General features: G+C 41.3%; 1 protein-coding gene across 2 annotated transcripts in view; it reads left to right on the plus strand.

Moving 5' to 3' along the window:
* LOC102459910 (bifunctional heparan sulfate N-deacetylase/N-sulfotransferase 3) overlaps positions 1 to 25,301 on the plus strand; it is a 126,500-nt gene that overhangs the window by 76,032 nt on the left and 25,167 nt on the right. For both annotated transcript variants that reach the window (XM_006112612.4, XM_006112613.4), the window contains one exon: positions 5,126 to 5,254. In XM_006112612.4, coding sequence (XP_006112674.2) covers positions 5,126 to 5,254 — 129 coding nt within the window. The remainder of the gene's footprint in view (positions 1 to 5,125; positions 5,255 to 25,301) is intronic.

A 25,301-nucleotide genomic window follows, 5' to 3' on the forward strand; every position in this document is an offset into this window, starting at 1 on the left:
AACTTCTGACCTTGGGGCCTCTCTGTTACAGCTTTTGATACTGCTTTAAAAATCTGAAGGAAAATGTCAGTATAACAAAGTAATTTACAGCCATCTTGAAAATCTCACCAGTAATACTTTGTTGAGTGCTATTGGTGAGAGTATCAGCTAGTTGTAAATTGTCATAGCTTCATTGGCTATAAAGGAGCTATGCCAACATATACCCGTTGAGAATCTGGCATTTCATCTTTAAACAATAAAGTGCTACTTCAGTTGTATGAAATGTCCCTCATCTTACAGTCTCTTCCCACACATTCTCCCATTGTGCTTCTTACTATGGCTTAAACCAGGAGCTAATATCTTGGCCCAAGTGGTAGCAAGGCTTTGATGCTAGGCAGATGCCCAGAGAGCTTGAGGGAAGAAAGCATCCCCTCAGGGTGTGGAATCGTTCCATGGAGTCAACTCTAGTCCAAATCACCTAATTCTCCCGTAGGAACTAGGAGTGCTGGGGGTGCCACACTATTCCCTGGCTTGAAGCAGTTTCCATTATATCCAAGGATTACAGTTTGGTTCAATGGCTCACAGCACCCACATTACACAGATTTTTCCAGCACCCCTGAATTCTCCCACTGTGCTCCCTGTAATTCATATTGACACTGACTGCACTGCTTCCTGAGAGTAGCTTGTAATTACTGATACTCCATATATGGCATTTAGGTCATGTCTACACTAGGGAATAATTTTGAAATAAATACAATCAAAATAACTCCTAAGAGAACAAAATCAAAATAGCGTAGCCTCACTACAGGGGAGCATCGAAATTAGTCAGAATTGTTTCAAACTAGCGTGTCCACACTCATTAAAGCCTGCCTCGGCCTTAGAGCACCGTAAGCATTCCAAGGAGGGCACCAGGAGTGCAGACACTTCCTGTGGTTGCTTGGTCATGCATGACGCGTGCTTTCAGGGTCTCCTCTCTACAGCCTTGTCTCACACACCACTCCTCCACTGCCTCCCTCTCGCGGGACGCAAAATGGATGCAATATGTTCTGGTTGCCCTTGCATATGTCACAGCACTCACAACATGGAACCATAGCTGCTGCAAAGCAGTGCCAGGCTCACAGGTCTCGTCCTGTGCCTCATGGAGCAGTTTGTCCAGACTATCCACATGTTGCTCCAGCAGGATGAGGGTCTCTGTTCTGGGCTGGTCATCGCCCAGGTCCTGGTGCTTCTGTTGCTGCAAATGCCCCTCATTCCCCTGGACACCAAGGAACGCTGTTTCTGTTGAGAGGAGACCAGTTCAGACTGGTGGGACCAGATCATCCTGCAGCGATGGGACCACCAGCAGTGGTTCCAGAATTTCTGCATGTGGAAGGCCACCTTCCTAGAGCTCTGTGAGTGGCTCACCCCTGCTCTCAGGTGACAGGACACCCAACTGAGACCCACCATCCCGGTGCAGAAGTGCACCGTCATTGCCCTGTGGAAGCTCACCATGCTGGACAGCTACTGCTCCATCAGGAACCAGTTCGGCATGAGGAAATCCACAATTGGGGCTGTGCTCCTGCAAGTAGCCAAGGCCATCAACCACATGCTGCTAGGTAGGGTTGTCACTCTGGGGAATATGGACAGCCTTGTTAATGGCTTTGTTGCCATAGGCTTCCCCAATTGCAGGGGGAGGCATAGACGGCACTCACATTCCCATCCTGGTCCCCAACCACTGTACCTCGGATTATATCAACAGGGTATTTCTCCATGGCGCTGCAGGCCCTCATGGATCACCAGGGATGCTTCACTGATATCAACGTTGGCTGGTCAGAGAAGGCACATGATGCCCACATCTTCCAGAACTCATGCCGGTTCTGAAAGATGCCCAGTGGCACTTTTTTCCCCAACCACACCATCAAAGTCAGGGAGGTGGGCATACCCATCTGCATCCTGGGTGACAGCCTACTCTTTGCTCCCCTAGCTCATGAAGTCCTATATGGGAAGCCTAGACCTCACCAAGGAGCACTTCAACACTAGGCTGAGCAGGTGCCTCTTAGTTGTGGAGTGTCTGTTCGGCTGTTTAAAGGGGAGGTTCTGGAGTCTCCTCAACCATCTGGACCTCAGCAAGTGCAACATCCCCATTGTGGTGGTGGCCTCCTGTGTGCTCCTCAACCTGGAGCAAGGGGGAAACTTTCTTGCCAGGGTGGGGGGCAGAAGCTGAAAGGCTGGCCAGGGCATAAGAGCATCCAGACACCGGCACCATTCAGCGAGCACATCAAGGGGCTGTGCTCATCAGGGAGGCCTTGAGGGACAGTTTCGTGCAAGGCCGGCTGTAAGACTCTCCCCTGTGCCTCTCCACAAGGGGCCCCTGCATTCCATCTGTGTGCCTTTCCTCCCCCTCCTCTCCCTTCCCTTGTCCTCCCTTCTGACCTTTCCCCTCCCCTGCAGAGCAAATAAAAAAGCTTTTTTTGTGGAAAAAGGTGACTGTTTATTTGGAGGAAGGTGTTTATTTACAACAGGGGAAGGCCTAGGAAAGAACCTGGAATGGGGGAGGAGAGCACCTCAACAATGGAGCTGGGGCTGGGACTGGCACCTGCCTTCGGTAGCTCGGGAGGCTTTGGCTGCCTGAGAAGGCACACTGCCCTAGGTTGTGGGGTCCCAGTGGCCCTGGGAGAGCTAGGAGGGGAATCAGTTGTCAGAGGCCTCTGGAGGCCAATTCTTTCAAAATAGCAGCACCGGAGCATCCACATTAATGCTATTTCAAAATAATCATTATTCCCCGAGGAAAGCAGAGTACAGATTTCGAAATAACCAGCCCATTATTTCAAAATAACAGGCTTAGTAGTGTGGGTGCTCTTCCTGTTATTTTTAAATAAGGGGGGTTATTTTGAAATAAATTCCAAGTGTAGACCAGGGTTTAGGCAATGATTACTAAGGCATGGGTATTTCCTCGCTGTTCAGTGTTTGCAAAGCCCCGAACATTATTGTCAGTGAAATGTTCTAAACTTCTGGGTAATTTTTGTGTTTTTCCATGTGCGTGTAAGTGAGAGAGATCACTAATGTTTGCACTACATCATGCTTGAGGCTATCTTGAGTGCTTTTATAGGAGTATGCCCAGTGCTTTAGCTCCAGTTAATACTTTTGGTTAGCTTATATAGCAATTTTGGTATTATCCTGAAGAGTTACCACGAATAGCAGTATTCTGACAAATACTCCAAAATGTAATGTGTGAATTTAGGTTTTTGAGAAACCAGTTAAAATGATCTGTAGTTACTAAAAGTTTTAAAAAAATAAAATCACCATACATGTTCAGGCTAAAACTTAGTCTCAGGAAAAGATTAGCCGTAGTAAAATAATATGTTTCTAGATATTCTTGGGGGCATAAAGCATTTGAATAGGGCTGATTGATTCTGAGAACTCTCCAAATAACTCTGTTCATAAATTTTGGTTAAAACGTATCATTTTGAAGGCACATATTGAATAAGATCTAACCGAAGCTTTGAGAAATGAGCCAGTAGGGCCAAAAATCAATTTGCCAAGAACAATCATTATAAGATCACCTGTCTCAGAAGTCTCTGGCTTTCTGTTCTTCAGAGCGAGTGCTTTAATTTACTGTATCTGCAGGTTGCTGATGATAAACACATACTCAAAATAAAGATCTGATATAAGATTTACCAGAAGCATTTCTCCACTTGCTTAACATATCTCCATGTATTTGTACCATTTGCACTAGTATTTCATCAGGGAAACCAGAAGAATTTAAATAGCATTTGTAGGATTATAATACATAAATGAATTCCATATATTTCATAATTATTTAGGCTTTATGATATATGGTCATTGTAGAATATAAAATTCTATAAAATGCTGAAAAAGATTTATTTCTTCAAGATAAGGAATTTGCATAGCAGGTGTCAGACTTGAGGCTTGAAAAAGTGAGCCCTGTTGTTCAGCAGACACTGAATTTGTCAAACTATTATTTGATAAGCACTGTGATTTGAAATTTAAGTCCATATTTTTAAAGGTAATTAAAAATCTGGTTCTTAGCTGTGTTCAGCCTTAAGATGTAAGTTTTCTGTATAAACATACATGTATGATTGGACCCCATCCATTTTTCAAGTTAGGTAAACAAGGAACAATGATTCTGTGGTAAAAAGTAAATGCATGAAATAGCATAATCTTGCTCAATGGAGCTGTTCCTGATGTGTGTTTAGAACAGTTTCTTAAACTGTGTTCCATGGCACACCAGTGTGTTACGAGGCAGTCAGAGGTGTACTGCGGAGAACAACGGAATTAAAAATGGCTGCCCTTTCCCTCAACCTTTTTTTTTTTTTGCTCGGCAAAAAGGTCCTTGGTGTTCCTCAGTCTTAAAAGGTTTAAGAAAGACTGGTTTAGAATCATACATGCTTATTATAGTAATTAAAAATAAGTTTATACTGCTCTTTAGTCCATGAGTCTTGCAGAGCTAGTACAGCTAGGAGAGAGAGAGCTGGATTCTATTTCAACTTATGTATCATCAACAAAAAATAACTACATATGAATAAGATGTCAATGATGCATGAGCAAGAAAGAACCAATTTCACTTTCGACTTCTGCACTGAGTTTGTAGGACTGGCAAAAAGAAAGCCTACTTTTAAGTAGAAACTGAACAGATTTGAATAACAATCAGTAAATACAAAACATACCAACCTGATTTTATAAAACCATTTTTCAGATTATGACCTTACTTTTTGAACTAAAAGGTTTTGGTGACTACCCTTAAAATATAAGTTAGATTAGATATCCAGTACACACAAAAGAGTTTTTTGGAGATTCTGAATTACATCTGGCTTTTTGGACAGCAGTCACTCAGTTTCAAATAAAAACTCATGAATTTATGGGAAAAATGACTTATGGTTTCACTATAACAGTCAATTTTTTTCTTTGTTTATTCAAAAATGCGTAACTGACCAATATATCAGAATGTTAGCTTACTCAGATCTTGGATGAATTGTCAATCTAACGAATGACTTGAGCTCAAGGTCAATGCTGAATATACATAACATGATGGAAAGTAAACGGTACAATTACAAAAGTTCATTTGTATTTAATGTATTAGTTTACAAAAGGAATGAAAGTCATTTTGTTTTGAAATATTTTTCTTTATTATCCTGTTTTTGCACAGGTCCTTCCTAGGCAAACCTGTGGTCTATTCACTCACACAATTTTCTATAAGGAGTATCCTGGGGGTCCAAAAGAACTAGACAAGAGTATCCAGGGAGGGGAGTTGTTTTTCACAGTTGTTCTCAATCCAGTAAGTACTACAACCTGCTTTTGAAAAGATTGACAAAAATTATTAAAATGCAATTTCCTGATCAACTAAGTCTCTCAAGGGATATGGTGGCTAAACCTAAGTCTCTGGTTTTGTTTTATTTTGTTTTGCTTTTCTTTGATTTTTTTTAGATTCAGCAATAATTAGGATTTAGTTTAAAAAAGTATAAAATATTGTGAATTCTTATTGCTAAAGCTGCAACAGATTCCTTGGGTGAAGTCCATAAGAATAAAAATTTGAGATTTCCAAGTTATAAATGTTAGAAGCATTTACTGGATTTGGGAAAGGCACAAATAAGTGACTTTTCTATGCTTTTGGAGAATTGCTTATTTACGGGTTTGTAGGCACAGTTCACTGTACTTCATAGTAAAGTTCTAGTGAAATGGACCACACAATTAATCTGTTTAGTGTGTTTGCTCTTTTATTTATCCCTGGTGGAGAAAAAAAATTGAACAGCCAAACTATTAAACTGCAGAATGTTAAAGGTTAGGGATGTAAGATCTTGGTTGCTGATCAGTTTAACCAATTAACCGATTAACTGGGATGCCACTGCTGATCCCCCACTGCTGGTGGGGACAACTCTGCGCAGGGGTGTGGCTCCTGCTCCCAGCTCCCCTTACCCATATGGGGATGCCTTTGGGTATCGGTTAACTGGTAGCCAGTAAGCATCACCCGTTACCTGTTCACATCCCTATTAAAATGCAGTTGGTTTGGATTAGGTCAGATTTATCAAGAATTGAAATGAGACTCGTAGGTAAGTCTTGGCCTCAAGGTCAAAAATCAAGATGGACTTGAAAGGGAAAATATTGATAAAAGCTAGGTTGCATTTGCAATGTACAATAACATTTGGTATGATGTGTTTACAGTGACACTTAAATACTAAGGCTGAGACTTTCATAGATGCTCAGAGGGGTGGGGCATTTATTTCCTTTTAGATCCTTTCACTAGCTCAGCATAAATATTACTGTGCTCTCATTCAGTACACAAAACATAAGTGGGAGTTCAGAGAAAAGAATCTGTCTTTAAGTAAATTTAGGGAATTTGACTCAACATTGGCAAGCAGTTCTTTTTCAAGAGTTCAGTTCTTTTACACTTCAGTTTTAATTGTTCAGGGATTTGGGTTTTTTGTGGTTTTTGTAATGCTTAGAGGTTACTCAGTGAATGTAAGAAAGGAAAAACACATCGTCCACAAAGCTGCAGTCTCTCTAGTGTGGGTGTCTGCAGAAGTCACTCTTATCTTCAGATGAGCCAGTGTCATTAGGTCAAATAGCAAATTGCCCCTTTTCAGCTCACATAGGGTATGTCTACACTTGCACCCTCTTTCGAGAGAGGAATAACCTTTATACCTCCTACAACGAGGTTTACCAGTTATTGTGGAAGAAGAGTTTTCTTTCAAAATAACCGTGTCTAGACAGCATTTTTTTTTCAAAATATTGCTATTTTGAAATAGCACCATAATGCGAATATGCAAATGAAGCACAGGAAATTCAAATCCGCACTTCATTTGCAATTTCGTTCAGCTGCATTTGCATCCCTTTCTTGAAAGAGGGTGCAAGTGTAGACATACCCATATATTAATAGGGTGAGATTGGAACAGCACTTTTGGTGGGACATGTCAGTCTAACTCTGGATGTTTCAGGAAGTTACTGCAGCTCTTTTTCTAATAGGGCTGCTTTGTCAGGATATGGAACAAAGCTCCTCAAGTGTAGTGAGCTTACTCAACAAATGGGACTGGAAGAAAAATATATAACACCCAAAAACTGGAGTCAGGTGGTATGCTACACTCCAGGATTAGAAAGATACGTGGATACCAGTTAGCTGACAGGACCTCTTCTGATCCTGACAGCAGTGCTATAGGAAAGCTTAACATAGAGCTAGTTACATGAATCATAAACCCAGCCAAAAACAAAAGAGGTGCCGGAGGAGCGATTGTTACATCTTGGCTTGGGAGAGTGACATGGCCAAGTCTGAAGCAGCATTTTCTGTTGGGCATAAGAGGAATGGAGCATTAATCTTCCATACTGTGAGATATTTTCCTGTGACCATCCTGATTTTTACAAGGCATTACATTTCTTTACAGTGGTGCCATCTTGTTCTTTTTGGCATAGGAATGCATGTACTAGAACACAAATTTAAATATATATTGGTTTGGGGAAAAATTCATGGATTATTTTGTTTGTCTTTCAAACTCTTCGGTTTGGCAGTCTTAACATTAGCCAATTAGGAAAAAGTTATTTGACATGGCCAGTTTTTCTGTTTTTCTACGTCTTTCCCTTCCAGCCAGTCAGTGGGCTGATGCAGTCAGCACTCACCTACTAGAAAATCTGCAGTTGGTATCCACTCTACTTCCACTATCTATTATTTAAAATCCTTCATTGCTCCCATCTAAGTAAGCATGCAGCTGCATGTGCACAGATGGGGGGGTATTTGATTTAAAAAGCAAAATCTGGCTTTTATATACATTACTTGACATCTTGCCTAGCACTAATGCTCTGAAATGTTGTGTAGGAGACCTTTTAGTTCTAATCCTGCCAGCTCATTCCCTGTGATTTAAATTAATACAGCAACACCATGCCAGCCTGTGCTGTATATTTATCAGATCTCTTAAACAGAGCAAGGTTGATACTGTGGTGTGTTTGGATGTGACAGACCACAAAATGTGTTTCTTTTCTGTACTAGCTGTTATTCAGTTGTGAATAGACTCTTTTTCTGATGTTCTGGCTACATTCTCTCCTGTTTTTGTTAGTTAATTAATATTATTTCTCTTTGTTCCAGTTGTCATTAAAGAAATTCCTGTATATAAAAATGCCTTACTATTGAGGATTACATTTTAAAGCTGAGTTTAATTGTTAAAAATTCAAGAAATTCAAAATTAAGAATTCCTCCCTCCCTGTACTGGGCTTCTTCTGTGTTTTATTTCTTTTTTATTTGAATTACTGTAGCATGTGGAGCCCACAGTTGGAGATCAGGGCCCCCTTGTCAAAGGCACCATATACACACACATAATAAAAAGTTAATCCTTGCCCCAAAGAGTTTACAGCCTTTCTATATTGCAACACAACAGCTGATGTATAAAATAAACTGGATGGAAAGGCAACATAAACAGTGAAACCTGCCTGGCTATTAGTGTAGTGCATATGTGTTTCAGCATGACTGTTTCAGCTAGTCTTAATTTAAAGTATAATATCTTTGTATGAGTTACAATATAGTATTTAATTGCATGATTGTACAAGTCTAAGTAATGTAACATATTATTCAGCATACAGTACAATATAAAATAATTAGAATTAAATGCACTCTTTTTATTGTAATTTCATATGCACACAAATAGCATGCCAAAAATTTACCATGACAAATTGAAGGTATATATTTAGGGGCTGCCTTTGAAAAGATAGACCATAAGTTGTAAATACTTATTTTAAAATAGTTGCTAGAGCTGTTAGACTTTGGGCTGAAGGGTAACCAATTTTTAAAAAGGAGACATTTCATACACATTTTTAACATTGTTAAATGTATTTATATCATAAATTGCAAGTCTTAACAAAAATATTTTATTTGTGCAAATAATAGACATTTCAAAAAGTAAAGTTCATGTTTTCAAATATTTCAGTTATCATGTTATGTTTAATTTCATAAATTTTCATATACTTACCGTAAAGTAGTTTAGATTTATGTTTAAAGAAATAGTCAGCCTATTATGGAAAATGAAATTTGACAGGAACTCTCTTTTTATAACTTGCCATAGATAGAAAGAGCACTAAGAGGAACCATTATAAGGAAACCATTGTCTTGTCAAGTAAATAGTATTTTCTGATTTAAAAATGAAACATTTATACAGTTCACAGAAATTTTGGATACGGGATTAATTTAATTTTAAATTGAAGCCCTCACTATGATCTCACTTATGTTGTTGGTTTAGCTTTGGACTATTAATATTATGTGAATATAGTTTTTTGTGGCTTAAGTTATTAACTTGGTTCCGTAGAAACTGCATACAAGTACTTCACATTCAAGTCAATCCCCATAAAAAATCAGCCCCCAAATGTTCTTTATTGTCTGGACATGCACTGGTAGCTTTTCACCAAAGAGGCCTTCTTCCTGTAAAAGTCTGGAAATAACCACAAGCACAGAATAAACCACAAAAACCAGTACCATATGTGAATCTATAAGCTTTTGACGTGAGAACCTCTGTTAGTGCCATTTTCCCAGGGCATTCTCAGTTCACTCACCCTGCAGGTAAGAAAAGCATCAGTCTACACAGGAAATCCTGCTTTGCAAACGATCTCTGCTGAATATATTTTATGTGGGACATAAGAGCTAATGTACCAAAATAGCTAATCTTGTGGTCTGCAAACCTCTGAATATGTTTATATCCCGAGACTGCTGGTTGAATTGTGATCTCCTAGTGGCTGTAGAATGACTTTGACAGCAATGCCTATTATGTTTAAAAAGCTCTGAATTCTTAAGTGCTACTTAACTCTGAAAAAGGACTGACTAGTTTTACAACTCACTGCCAACTTTTTAAAGATACTTTACATGTCTTCTGTTGAAGATATCAAAGGGCCAGATCATTAATGTCAACAGACTTGGGCCAATTTAGAACAGCTGAAGATCTAGTGTAGTGCTTCACAAAAAATAGTGAATCAAGCCTCACAACAGTCCTGTATTATTAGTACTATATGAATGTTATTTTTCTCATTTAACCAATCAGAAAACTGAGGCACACAGAGGTTATAAGACTTCCCCAAAGCCATAGGTCAGAACTAGGAAGGGGCTTCAGATCATATGGTTCTTATTCTTATATGTAAAACAAATGTGGTGTCAATGTCATTAGTCATCTATCCAGCTGTAAATTCTCTTTAGTAATTGGTCTCTTGTTTCTGAGGATTACTCCTAGTTCTTCTCTTTCTTCTTTTATGTAGCAGTGGCTCCAAGTGGAGCTACATAGATTAGATCCTCCTCTTTTTTTCAGCTGCTTCAATAGGTTTTCAGCCCCTTCCATACAAAGAAGAACCTTGATTCGGTGGAGAAAAGCTGGAACAAGAGGAAAGGCAAGCATCATATGACCTGGAAGTAATCAGTCCACAAAGCACAGTATAAGAACCACTAATATAAGGAAATGTGAACCTACTGAATATATCAAAAGGAAGGACTGAATTCAAATGCTTTTTGTCCTCTACATCTGTTTAAACAGACAGACAATAAACATGTAAGGATCCATCATCAATCATTTTCACCTCACAAAATTAAGGTAACATCATGAAAGTGACAAAACATGGTCCCACAAAACTTTTAGGGAAGGAAATGTTAGGTGATACAAATATTTATCAAATTGGATTAATTTAACCAAAAATGTTTTTAAATCCCAAAATACGCCCATAAAATCTAAATAAACTAGTGCAGTTTCTAGGCATACTGTATCTGTAATGGCATAAAAAATATTCCAGGCAAGTATCTACGACTGATAAAATTGTTAGACCCTTCAGTGAAAGCTTGATTCATCCATCTTTGTCTGCTGTATTAAATGAATATTCTGGATTAATAGAAACAGGTTTCTGGTCAGTGTCTCAAAGAATGAAATGATACCAATAAGGGTATCTTGTGAAGGATGAAAAAAGTGAGCATTTAGGTTTTGAATGATATATAACCATCAGGTAGATATAGTACAGTGCCATCAGCAGTATAGTTTTTGTAGGATTTACTAATAAAACATGACAAGAAGACACTATTACTACCTGTGGGCCAGTTTGAGAGTAATTGGATCCAAGGACCAAGCAGAATTGAGCATACAAACACACCTTTGATATAAATCAATGTGAACATTTCTCTATCTCCTGCTATTTGTTTCTCTTGCTCACATACAGAACACTGTGGATATTGTGGGCACACACCCATGCTACTAACCTATGTCCATCGAAGTCGGTACTTTTATTGCCAAGTGACATGGAGCACATGTGACAAGACTGTATATATAAGAGGAGGAGTTTAAATTGAGAGAGCACCTGCTTTAGATTTCCAAGATCAAACATAATGAATTCCTCAAAGCCTATGTTGAGGCTGGACCAAGAGGGCCCAGAGAACATTCCCATCAGCCTTCACTGAAACTTCCAATTCCTGCTCAAGGAGCTATCCAGGGTGATAATGTACCTTATTAATCTTGAGTGCCTACAATATGCATCAGAACAGATCACCAAGTGTCACCCTGCTTTACTGGAAAGATCGTGCACATTCAGAAAACCTTCTTGGAGAATGCCACTCCTGATTAAAATAAACTGTGCCTTATTCAGAGAAAAAAAAAAGCTTCCCATCCTCAGTCACATACACAATCATCTAACTAGCACTGAAGAAACCCAACCAGGATATATTGGTTCCAGCCAACACTCAGTGTCAAACCTCTCATTGCTGAACATGCTTGCACAGGAGCTACCCAAAGGCCAACCACAAGCAAATTTAACTGATACTAGCAATCTACACCTAGCACAATCAGGATTCGGGCAAGGATATGGAACTGAAACCACGTTAGTGGCACTGGTGGATTATCTCCTTGTATCTCCTGGAAGGAAGGCAGATGGCTCATCTTTTCTTTCTGGACTTCTCTGTAGCCTTTGACACTGTTGACTGCAATACTTCTGTCTTGCCTGAAAGAGGTGGCAGGAGTCCACGGAAATGAGCTCAAATATTTTGAATCCTTCCTGGAGGGATGCACCTAATGAGTAGTAATGGAAACTGCATTTCCACTATTAAACCCCTCATTTATAGAGTCCCTTGTTCTCTCAGTGTTTCTTACATTCCACATGCCAATCATCATGCATTTCTTATGTGAAAGCAGCTTGCTCCCCAGGGGCATCTGGCCTGTGCTCCATTGGGAGCCCAAAGGACAAATGATTATAAAGTCCCATGATGATCTGTTCCCTCTCCAGTCCTTTTCAACATCTACCAGCAACTGCACGAGGTGAATTGGTTAGATGACCTAGGCTCAAGTACCAACAATATGGTGATGACACACAATTATACCTTCACCACAGCTAGGATGTAAACAGTGGTCGATAACTTCTCTCCTCTGGCACAATGGAGCTCTCCACAATAAGGATAAAATGCAGGAGAACTTCTCAGGGACAGGTGTGAATGTGGAATGAACTCCTACAAGAACTAAGGATCATCACACATCTTTCCACTTTTGGTTTCAGTTACAAGGCATATTTATTTGACTTTGCCTTTTTGTAAATGTGCAGCAACATGTGTATTTAAAAAAATCCCTAAACTTAAACAAGATAGCCCACTTCTCCACCTGGGGAGAAGATAAGAGAACAAATAACACATGAGGGATGTGCATTCAGATTACTTAATGAACTACTGGAAGATGTTTAGCTATTGTAGCAGTGAACAGAGTATAAGAACTTATAAAAACATTATAGAGCGCTTGTATTTTCTGTAATGAAATATATGGGCTTCTGTGCTGCCTGTATCAACTGTTGCCTGGTTAAGACCCCAAATTAACATGGAGCCCTAATTAGAAATGTAGCACTTGCTTGTAAAAAGGGACTGATAGCAGCTACGGAGTGGCAGAGAAACGTGTTCCACATCACTCGTTTGCCTTGGTCTGCAATGCCGGCAGCTTCCCTGCTTGCTTTCATGAGGTAACTGAGAGTTAGCTCCCATCTATGCTACATAGTGGCCAGGAGTTCAGTGATTTGTACAATAGATCATGGATTATTTGTGTTCATTTGATTCCGAAGTAGCTATTATGAACTTCCGTTTGTATCCCAGTAATGAGAGGGAATGATAACAGAAATGTTTCAAAGTGTTTAATACACATTTGTCCATTTGAACATTGATGTGCATTGAAATATACTCTAATCCAAACAGATAAGTTGACTGGGTCTAGTTTTGTACCATTGAAGTCAATGAGAGTTTTGTCAATGTTTTCAGTAGAGCTGGAACATATGTGCTTATTCATTATGCTTTTATGATATTGGGATGTCTAAGGAACAGTCTGTAGAATAATACTGAAAAAATTATAATTACATTTATGTATGTGGTAGTATGGATCATCTGGAAAACTGTTTGCAGTACATGTCACTCTCAAAAAAAGATATTGCAGAATTAGAAGCAATAGAATTAAAATGGTGACAAGAATGACTATGGTAATGGAAAGAACCTGAGTTGAAGAGATTGAAAAGGATTGGATTGTTTATCTAAGAAAGAAGATGAATATAAGGGAACCTGATAAAAGTATATAAAATAAAAAATGGTTTAGAAAGGTAGATCAAAAGGTCTCTTTTTCCTGTCTCATGACCCCAAAACAAGGAGATATTCAATTAAGTTAAAAGGTGGACAATTCAAAAAGGAAATCATTTTTCACATAATGTTTAACAAGATTCAAAAAGGGTTTGGCGATTTAGAGGGATAGCAAGAATGTTCAAAGTTATAATAGCTAGTGCTAACAAAAATGTGGAAGTAATATAACTAATTAGGGATTCAGAGTGAGATCTTCATGGAGGGCAGACTATTCCACATCTGTTTACTGTAGAAATAAATTATAAATTAAAAAATAAAGTGCATATTTTCTCAGCATATGAAACTTACTTAGTGTGCTGTGTTCAAATGCATCAGATTCCCATCAGCATGCTGGGATGTATTACAAGACAAGAGCTTATTTCAGTTTTTGAATATATTTGGTTTACTTTCTAAATCCTGGAATCAGCAGGGGAACCTAGCAGAGATAAATATTCTAAAATATGAACCATTTATTAGGCCCAGTGATCTTAATATCAAACTATGCAATTCAACAAGGACAAAATAGTGAATGTTCTCATTTCTCATTGATATCAGTTAGGACTCTCATTGTTTTCCAGATGGGCATTCTGCATTTGGCAAGATTGACCCTAAAGTGACTATTTCATATTCCTACTGTTGTGGCTGTATACCACTCAGGTGCTTTGTCATCCCATGTGATGTCCATCAGTTCTTACTGAGGAAATCATGGCTTAGGAAATCCTTTTGCATCTCACCGTTATCCTACCCTCAACCCCCAAAACAAGTATACCATATATATGTATATGCACTTCATCAGAAGACATTGTATGTCTCTGTATCTAAGGGAAGAAGGAGAATATACTGTGGAAAGGCATTCCAGCAAAAGCACTGAATTGGTAGACATCCTTGCATTGAAAATAATATATTGGACGTGTATTTCTGTCAATGGTAACAGCATGACTGATGCAAGAAGCGAAATTGTCAGTGGTTTGTGCCCCATGTCTGATTCACCTTAAAATAACTCTAATTTGCTGTGCCCAGATCTAAGTATTATTTTCCTTGTCCATCTTCCCCATATTTTAGTAACTTGAAGTATTATTAAGCTAATTGACTTGCAACAAGGGAGAAATTATCATCTTTAACACAGAAAATGAGAACTTGTATTAAAGCCACTGGAATCTGCTGTTTCTTAATGTGGGTCTTGGGAATAGTTAGGCTTAGAACTACTGAGCCGGATACAAAAGTAAAGGCATTCTCCAATCCATTAACTGCTTTGTACAATATCTATAAGCAAGATGTACCTGTTAGGCACAGCCCACATCACCCCCAAAGGAGCACTGAGATTTAAGTGCTTCCCAGAGCTCTCTGAGGTGCATGGGACAGTACACCTCTTACTACACCCCTTTATGGAACACAGGCTGCTCTCTACGGGTATGTCTAGACTACATCCCTCTGTTGCCAGAGGGATGTAAATTAGACATAACAAAATTGCTAATGAAGCAGGGATTTAAATATCCTGCGCTTCATTAAAATAAAAATGGCCACTGCTTTTTGCCGACGTGGCAATTTGCCAGCAAAAAGCAGCAGTCTAGATGGGGATTGGTCGGCAAGGAAAGACTTTTCCGACTGATCCTGTAAACCTCAGAGGGATATAGTCTAGACATACCCTGCATGTTGATTCTACTCTGTATACTAGCCCCATTTCACAGGAGGAAAGATGGGCAATAGCCTCACCTCCTCCCCATCCCTTGTTGCCCACTTTGGAATCCCTTGTACTTCCAACAATGCTTCTGGAAGCATTTCTGAGCTCCCATGAGTTTAGGAACAGAAATTCTACTTGGATCCTAGACTGGGAAACTGCAACAGATGAGTTAATTGACTGACCCAAGATCATGAAGTAATATGTGGTAAAGCTCAGTATAAAACTCAGATTTCCTGACTCTCGGCCCAGTTCTTCATTCACTAGACCAGATGTGTAATTGTATTTTTAATAAATGTTCCACGATTCTAGGAAGTTTTGTGGAGAAAGTACATTCTACTGTGAAAGTTGAATTAAACCAATTAGAGCTGTATCTTTACAAATAGACACGTCTATGGCAGCTGTGAGACAAGGCTGTGCAACTTCTGCCACATAGCTCAAAAAGGAATGTCTCTTTACCAATTTAAAAAATATATATATTCAAGTGTAGACTGCAACCTAATTCATTATTCTATCATTTTGTGAGTCTAATAGAACAAGAACAGCTGTTATTGAGTCCCTGAGTACCTGAAACTGAACTCTTCTGAGAAATATGGAGACAATATCAGAACTACAAACACGGTGTACACAATGCAGAATTGATTGGAAAATAGGTGGTCTGAGAATTAGACATACATTCGTGGCTTGTAAACATTTTCTCAGCAGCTAAAATAACAGCAATATGTTAAACTTACAATGCAATTGCTTTTAGCATCTAAAAGAGATAGACTAATTAATCATCAATCATATTTTTAAAATACTGAATTTCCTATACAGGCAGTCCCCGGGTTACATACAAGATAGGGACTGTAGGTTTGTTCTTAAGTTGAATTTGTATGTAAGTTGGAACTGGCGTCCAGATTCAGCCGCTGCTGAAACTGACCAGCGGCTGACTACAGGAAGCCCGAGGCAGAGTTGCTCTGCCCTAGTCTTCCTGGAATCAGCCGCTGGTCAGTTTCAACAGCGGCTGAATTTGGACACCTAGGACAGAGCAGTTGGGGCGCTGCCGGTTAGGTCCCCGCAGCGCCGCACCTCAGCGGGGACCAACCCAGCAGCACCCCAGCTGCTCTACCCCAGGTGTCCCCAAGTCAGCCGCTGCTGAAACTGATCCCCCCAACAGACCAGGGAGCAAAGCCACGGAGCACGCGGGCAGCGGGACAGCCCAGACGTGCTGCGGCTGTCCCGCTGCCGGCATCCTCCGAGGCTTTGCTCCCCGTCTCCCTGGTCTGCCGGGGGGGCTCCCCCCGGCAGACCAGGGAGACGAGGAGCAAAGCCTCGGAGCATGCCGGGAGCGGGACAGCCGCGGCGTGTCTGGGCTGTCCCGCTGCCCGCGTGCTCCGGAGCAGCTTTTCTTGTCCCGGAGGACCCGGGCGGCGGGACTGCAGCGTATCTGGGCATCCCGCCACTCACGTCCTCCGGGGCGGGAAAAGCCCCGTTTGTAACTGCGGATCTGACGTAAGTCGGATTCGCGTAACTCGGGGACTGCCTGTATTGAATTATAATCCCTTAATTCTGCCCTAGATATTGATGCACGACATATGGTGTGAATTTGAGGGCAAAATGGTGCCCATGACAAAAATATGTAAGTGAATAATATAGCACCAAGAAAATGAGTCAATTAAAGTTGAATTCTCAACGTTAGTTTGCCTTAGTCAGTTATAAATATGAAACTAGTGCCCACCAGCCTTTTCCTTTAGGGCTAATCTGGTTTCAGGTCCAAATGTAAAACTATAGTGAGAACTTTGGTATGCAGTTTACTTGCTCTTTATTCCCATGTTATTGTTCCTTCACTAACTATAGCCGCATCCAACAAGTCCTGTGTGCAAGTGACTCCTGCTCAGGGGCGGCCCAAGGCGGGCTGCCAGCAACTGGCGTCCCAGGCGGAATGCGCAGTCGGCATGCCCCGCCTCCACAGCCCTCAATGGCATGATGTCATCATTGGGCACCCCATTTAACATGGTGCCCTAGGTGACGGCCGAGTCAGCCTATACGTATAGGCCGCCCCTCCGTCCTGCTGAAGTCAGTGGGAGTTATTTCTGCATGCAGATTACAGGAAGGAAGAGTACTGGGGCCTAAACTAGACCTATGTAAAATATTTGTGTCAAATTTGAATATGCTCAAACTGAGTTTGAGGTTTGATATGTTTTATAAAACTGGGGGAGGATGTTTGCAGTGGGGAAATCCACACACTTCTACTCCACTATCCATCCCCAAGCCTGCCAACCTCTCTCCTTCTCTTCCCATTAGTTATTCACAGTAATTGAACAAGCCCCAGGACCCACCCTACTTATCACAATGAGCTTGGTAAACTTTTGCCCTATTTCAGTGGTCCTTCGTATGGTTCCCTTTCCTTTCTGAAGAGAGATGATTGAGACAAGAAAGTGGAAACAGGGGTATGTCTACACTACAATGTTAGTTCGAACTAACGTCCGTTAGTTCGAACTAACATTCATAGCCGCTACACTAGCGCTCCGCTAGTTCGAATTTGAATCAAACTAGCGGAGCGCTTAGTTCGAACTAGGAAAACCTCATTTTACGAGGATTAAGCCTAGTTCGAATTTACAAGTTCGAATTAAGGGGTGTGTAGCCCCTTAATTCGAACTAGTGGGAGGCTAGCCCTCCCCAGGTTTCCCTGGTGGCCACTCTGGCCAACACCAGGGAAACTCTATGCCCCCCTCCCGGCCCCGGATCCCTTAAAGGGGCACGGGCTGGCTACGGTGCCCGTGCCAGGTGCAAGCCTGCCAGCACCCAGCCAGCAGTCCCTGCACCTGGCACGGCACAGAGCCACCCACCCGATGTCCCCCAGCCCACCCCCTCTTCCCGGGTGGCGGATCCCGGGAGCTTGCCCTGGACCGCAAGAGGCGGGCACCTTCCTGGGCTAGTGCGGACATCGTGGACCTCGTCCACGATCTCCGCACTAGGCACAGGAAAGTGGCCGTCTAGGGCAGGAGAGCTGCCAGGCTGGCCACCCAGGAGCAGGTGTGCATGAAAATCAAGGGGGTCCACTGAGACCCCCGACCCTGAGCCCTGAGCTTACAATGGTCGTCCTGGGTCAGACCAAAGGTCCATCTAGCCCAGTAGCCTGTCTGCTGACAGCGGCCAACCCTAGGGACCCTGGAGGGGATGGACCGAAGACAGTGACCAAGCCATTTGTCTCGTGCCATCCCTCTCCAGCCTTCCACAAACTTTGGGCAGGGACACCACTCCTACCCCCTGGCTAAGACTACTCCATGGACCCCAACCTCCATGACTTGATCTCACTTCCCTTTAAACTCTGTTCTAGTTGTAGCCTTCACAGCCTCCTGCAGCAAGGAGTTCCGCAGGTTAACTATTTGCTTTGGGAAGAACAACAACTTTCTCTTACTAGTTTCAAGCCTGCTACCCATTCCTTTCCTTTGGTGTCCTCTAGTCCTTCTTTATGGGAACTCATGAAGAACTTTTCTGCGTGCACCCTCTCCACCCAACCCCTGCTTTTAGAGACCTCTATCCTGTCCCCGCTCCATCTCCTCTTTTCTAAGCTGAACAGTCCCAGTCTCTGTAGCCTCTCTTCATCTGGGACCTGTTCCCAACCCCTGATCATGTTAGTTGCCCTCCCCTCTCCCAGCCTTTCTCTTCCCCTCTCCCACCTCCTTTTCCCAGTCTCCCCCAGTTTTGTTCAATAAAGACAGAGTCAATGTTGGAAGATACGTTATCTTTATTTTGTACATCAATAAGAAGGGGGGCTAGGGAAGGGTAAGTGGAAGGAGGTGAGGGAGGAATGGGGTACGAGCCCCCGATGGGGAGGACTGGGCTGGCTCTGCGGGCTTCTGGGGGTGGAAGCTCTCCTGCAGCCCCCCGATTGTCCCCTCTCCCCAGATGGCAGCCTGCGGCAAGTGCAGCCGGGCTGATGGCCGAGTGGTGTGATGTGCCCAGTGTGGGTACTCCGGGCAATCCAAGCCAGGACTGCTTTGCAAGCGGGGCACCCCTTAGAACTGTCTGTCCGGGGTGGGGGTCGGGACCCTTTAAGCGCAGCCCTCGGCTAGCCTGAGACAGCATCTCCACACTCTAAGTCCTCCTCTGATGCCCTGCCGGCACTGCTTCCGGCCATCCTTAAGCCCTGTTCAGGGTCCACTCAATGTGGACTTGCTAGTTCGAATTAGCAAAACGCTAATTCGAACTAGTTTTTAGTTCTAGACGCGTTAGTTCGAATTAGCTTAGTTCGAATTAACTAATTTGAACTAAGTTAGTTCGAATTAGCGCTGTAGTGTATACGTACCCCAGGGAACAGAAGGATAATCGAGTTATCACACATGCATCCCTAAAAATAACACTGTGGGTTTCCCCAAAGTTTGTTGAGCGGAAGGCAGAATGCCATGTAGAAAGGTGGCTCCTCTATTTTGCTCAGAAAAACACCTGCCTGTATGAATGGTATGGAATCTCAACTAAGGAATTCCTCACTTTCATATTAATAGGTATGACAGTGTTTTGAATGAATAAAATCAGTACTTTAAAATAGTTTCTCTAGAAGCATAGTATTTTTAGAGTTTTCATTTTCCATAAGCTACTTGCAAATATATGTTGTTGGTTCTTGACACCTAAATTAGATCATTTCAGTTCATCTTGCATGTCATTTCATAGCAGAGACCCGGTCACAATGTAAATGATAATTATTGACCTACAAGCTGTTGCACCCAGCTGGGAAGAACTGTTGTGACAGAGTCATTTCCATCACAATAAGAAATGCAGAATGCAGAATTGCATTCAAAAAGATAAAAGCTATATCTTTTGAATGCTTGTCCTGTTTCCCTTCATTTCTTCAGTTCTAACCAGAAGCCAAAAGGACCTTTTGATCAGCTACCTTGAGGGTGTGGAAGGAGAGAACAGAAAGAGCACTTTTGCCACTTTTATTTTGTGGAGGAAATAAAAGGGAGCTGCTGACAAGAAGCCAAAAGGAGATGATTATACAGCTATCCAGAGGGCTCTGTGCAGAAATAGAAAAGAGGAGAGACTACCTTTGCTACTGTGATTCAGAGAGGGGTTGGAGCAAGAAAGGAGTTGCTGCCCAGAGGCCAGGTTTAGTCCCAAACTATCATTTTAAAGATTGTCTCTATTCAGTTTCAGTCCCCTTATGAAGGATATTAAATCCCATGGAGAGTGTGCAGTGAAGTGCAACCAAGATGATAGTTTCTTTATGAGGAAAGGCTGAGAAGGGTGAACCTGCTTGTACTGAAATAGAGAAAATGCTGAGATGCCATAAGAGGGCTTGGTATAATAGAATGAAATAGGATGCCTTCCTTGAAGGACACAATCTAAAATGCGGGCAGGTTGGAGTACACAGGAATTCATTCAGAGCTTGGAATTCATTATTTTCCATGTAGCACTTTTAAGAAAGGCATAGAAAAATATATGAAATTTCATTTATATTTAATGGAATTGCTCAGAGGTGTAAGATTGTTGGGGCAGGATTATAGACCAATGTATGTGAGTTGCTAGATTTAGCCCCTCTGCAGAGCAATGTAGTTCAGTTAGATCTCCTAATTAGTGCTGTGGCTTTTTAAGAGAATAAAGCTTATAGCGGCATGCTTGCTAACACCACAGTAATTAGGACCCAACATGGAGGGGAAGCATTCCCTTTTGTTAAAACTTGTTACTATAGAGTTTGTGGTAATGGAAAAATATAATTCATCAAATTAAAACTCAACAAGAATGAAAAATAATAATCAGTGCCCAGTCATGAGACTGCATTCCCAGGAATAGAAGTCAGGACATAAGGAGCCTCTTTGGCTTGGCTTTCTACATTGCCAGAGCCTTGCTGGAAAGCTATTCCACTTTCTGCAAAGGTGTGTGGGAAGGCAGGAGTAGGAGATAGGTAGAAGCTCCACTCTGCCCTCCAACACTCCAGTCTATGCAGCTGGGCCAGTGTGAAGAGAAATTTAAGCTACAAAAGGGTTGTTGCATAGCACTACAGCAAGAGGAAATCAGGGACCAGATTGTGACTCTGGCCACAAAAGTGCTGTGGATCTCCCTCATACAATTCCCCGAGTGTAGAAGAAAGTTCTATGGCAGGTGTATACGTTTGGCATATCTGGCTCTGCACCATCTCTCCTGAAAACCCCTTGTGCCTCATGAATATCAGGTTTGTTCCCAGAGAAATGAGTGTGGCCAGAACACTGCTATACTCTAGCTATTTATGGCTGACAGAATGGCCTACAGGGGCCTTTCATGGATGGACATAGACTCAGGCAACTTACAGGCTGCTCTGACCCAATATAGGGAAGGAACAATTGCCACAGCACTCAGGTCACAAACACTGGTGTTTTGAGCTACTAGGTCAGTAATTTTTCTTTATTTTCCATGTAGCACAAGATGGAGTCATTATTTTACATTTTCACAAATATTTATGGGTCTTTTCCCTCAGTCATTAGGACTGACAATGACTTTAATAGCTGCTCACATGAGGAATATCTATATAAGTGGGGAAATCTACTGCTTACGTTTTCCCTGAAAGAAAATATTGGGTAATTTATAATATGTTGGATTGAGTGTAGAAGTAAAGAAGATAGCTTCTGTTACATTATATATACACTACATCTTTATATATTAAGAATAAATATGGCTTTCTGTAAATACTTATTTATCTTAGTTTTAAACTGGTATTTGATCATTTTTCTTTTGTTGTAAATATTTACTCACAAAGTCTTTGTAGTATCAGAATGGTGGCAAAACTCAAATAGACATCTCTGTTGACATTTTCCCCCTCATTGACAGTGTTTCATATATTGAAGATGATTTATTATGATCTATTCAGTCCATTTTTTTAACTTCCACTCTATTACATTCTTTAAATTATAGTGATATTCCCTTTAGGGAAAGAATAATACATATTTTCCCTGAACTAATAACCTTTTCAAGTTCTCTTCCTTTTTTCTTCCAGTGCAGTACTGAAGTTGTTGACAGGTAAGGAATTGCCAGGAGATGAACTGACATTATAAATGTCAGAGGTCAGTACAGGTGTAGGAAAAAGAGAAGCTGCCAAGAAAGCAAGCTAACATTTTTGTGGAAACATTCCAATTATATCTTTGTTGAGCACAACAGTCCAGTTGCTGGTCTGCTCATGCTTTCAAAACTAGAAATAATAAAGGAAATTTGAAAAGGTTACACAATTGGCAAAACTGTGTAATATGCCTTGCCTAAAGGGAATACTTCCATCTATTTAAAAAGTTACTGTCCTAGTTTAAAAAGAAGATTGTGCCCTAATAAATTATCTCTTGGAGTATCTCCATATTCTTCTGGAATAGCACAAAATGAAGCCCCAGGCTCGCCTCGCAAGGCAAGAAGTGTCACGAAATGACACTCATTAAACAATGCATTCACTTACTGCAAATGTTGCACAATGTTAATTTAGAATTACAAAACTAGAAATGCTAAGCTTTAAACAAGTTGGCTACGTCTACACTGGCCCCTTTTCCGGAAGGGGCATGTAAATTTCACGAGTCGTCGTAGGGAAATCCGCGGGGGATTTAAATATCCCCCACGGCATTTAAATAAAAATGTCCGCCGCTTTTTTCCGGCTTTTAAAAAAGCCGGAAAAGAGCGTCTAGACTGGCCCCGATCCTCCGGAAAAAGTGCCCTTTTTTTAAAAGCCGGAAAAAAGCGGCGGACATTTTTATTTAAATGCCGCGGGGGATATTTAAATCCCCCGCGGATTTCCCTACGACGACTCGTGAAATTTACATGCCCCTTCCGGAAAAGGGGCCAGTGTAGACGTAGCCGTTGTGTGTCTTACAAGCTACATTGCTTTAAATATTTTGAGATCAAAACAATGAAAGGTCAACTTCTTACAATGTAGATCTAAAACTATCTCTCCACTCCCTTTTGTTTCTTTAATTTAAGGTTTAAATTCTTTCGCACAAAATAATGTATTTTTTTGAAATGGTTGTAGAATCATTCACAGGAAATGTCTTTTATTAAAAGGAGAACTTATTGCAAGTTTCATTTACAGTAGAACAGAAATGGATGATGAGCAGAATTAGCAGTTTTTTGAAACTCAGTGTGTTAAATTTCTCATAGAAGCAAGGTTATAGAATGTGGCTTTGCATTGGGTTCTCAAAAAATGGGTGGGATTTTCACTCTTCTAAATGTCAGGGAATTACAAGTTATTATATGAGCACAAGGCAGATATCTTAGGGTATGTCTACACTACCCTCCTAGTTCGAACTAGGAGGGTAATGTATGCATACCGCACTTGCTAATGAAGCCCGGGATTTGAATTTCCCGGGCTTCATTAGCATAAGCGGGGAGCCGCCATTTTTAAATCCCCGCTGCTTCGAACCCCGTGTAGCGCGGCTACACGGGGCTCGAACTAGGTAGTTCGGACTAGGGTGCCTATTCCGAACTACCGGTACTCCTCGTTTCACGAGGAGTAACGGTAGTTCGGAATAGGACCCTAGTCCGAACTACCTAGTTCGAGCCCCGTGTAGCCGCGCTACACGGGGTTCGAAGCAGCGGGGATTTAAAAATGGCGGCTCCCCGCTTATGCTAATGAAGCCCGGGAAATTCAAATCCCGGGCTTCATTAGCAAGTGCGGTATGCATACATTACCCCGCTAGTTCGAACTAGCGGGGTAGTGTAGACATACCCTTACAAACTGGGCTCTGATTTTGCAGCCCTCATTCAAATGATTGCTTCCAGTGAGCCCTAGTCTTTATTTGTCTGTATATTTACACTGTGCTCATCAGCATGGGATTTGAGTGCCCAATATTGCATGTCCTATTCGTGAGTGCAACTCCTGTTTACCACAATTTGGAAACTGCATCTAAATATGAACCTGATCTTGAAACCTCTTATCCACATCAGTAGTCTTTCTCAGGCAGTCACACAGAGGTATACCTCAGGATGTGATCCTGTAAGATTATTGGCATATCCTATGAGTATTACAGACTAGAGCATCTTCAGTTCCTGAGACCCCGTGACCTTACCTCAGAATACTCTTCTGAATGACAGTTGCATGATCAAGCCATAGGAAGCCAAATAGAGGCAGACTTATTGGTGCTTATGAAATCAAGCAAAATTTTTCATTGCAAATATTTCATACAAAATTGTTTGAAAATTTTCTAATTTGCTGCAGGAAAATGTCTCCTCTCCCCATTTCTACATATAATTAGACTATGTGTTCATTGCTTGAGGAAATAGCTCTAATAAACAGTTGGACATTGTCAAAGGATTTACTACATCAAATAATTCTTTTCTTTCTTAGGCCCATTAATTAGGCTGGCTGCCCTAAAAGAGCTCACAATTTCCAAAATTATCAATCTTCTTATTTTTATATAATACCACTGGTATGGTAGAGTGCTTTACAGGCACATAGGAAGATGAGTTCTCTATCTTAATAACGTACTGCTTAAATAATAACATTTGAATCACAGAGAACAAGAGGATATTAGACCTTTAGTGTTATAAATGCTAAGCACTCCTTCTTCCTTTAAAATAACATCCAGATCTTTTTGTTTCTTTCTACCCCCTTCTGCATGTGTATTTCACAGCAAGAAGAACATGTGTGTGCTGTTTTTTCAATGCTGTGCCTATCTGCACTACTATAATAAAGATGCTGTGAATACAGTATTATACAGTGTGGTAAAAGTATGGACCACATTCTCACACTGATTGTCTGGCTATGCCAAAAGGAGAGGAGACATTCAATATGGGTTTAATCGGGCCACAACTTTATTATTAGATGTCTGGGACTACCTGGCAGATAACATGTACAGTGCAGGTAACCCTCCCTTGATTTCTCCCATAATTACCAGGGAGGGGGAAGTGCCTTTACTAGTTACCCCCTCCTTTTCCACCCAGGTCCCTCCAGTAGATCCATTGCCAGGATCTTACAATCCCATGGGGAGGGTGTGGCAGGAGCTTCAACCAACTCCCTCCTTTTTCCACAAAGATCCCTTAAGCAACTCCTTTGCCAGGACCTTTCTAACCATCACCCCTTCCCCTCTCCTCATAAGAGGGGTAAGATGGACTATAGTGATGGGGGGTGGCTCCATACCATACCAG

This window comes from Pelodiscus sinensis, chromosome 5 (assembly GCF_049634645.1).
Source record: "Pelodiscus sinensis isolate JC-2024 chromosome 5, ASM4963464v1, whole genome shotgun sequence".
NCBI lineage: Eukaryota > Metazoa > Chordata > Testudines > Trionychidae > Pelodiscus > Pelodiscus sinensis.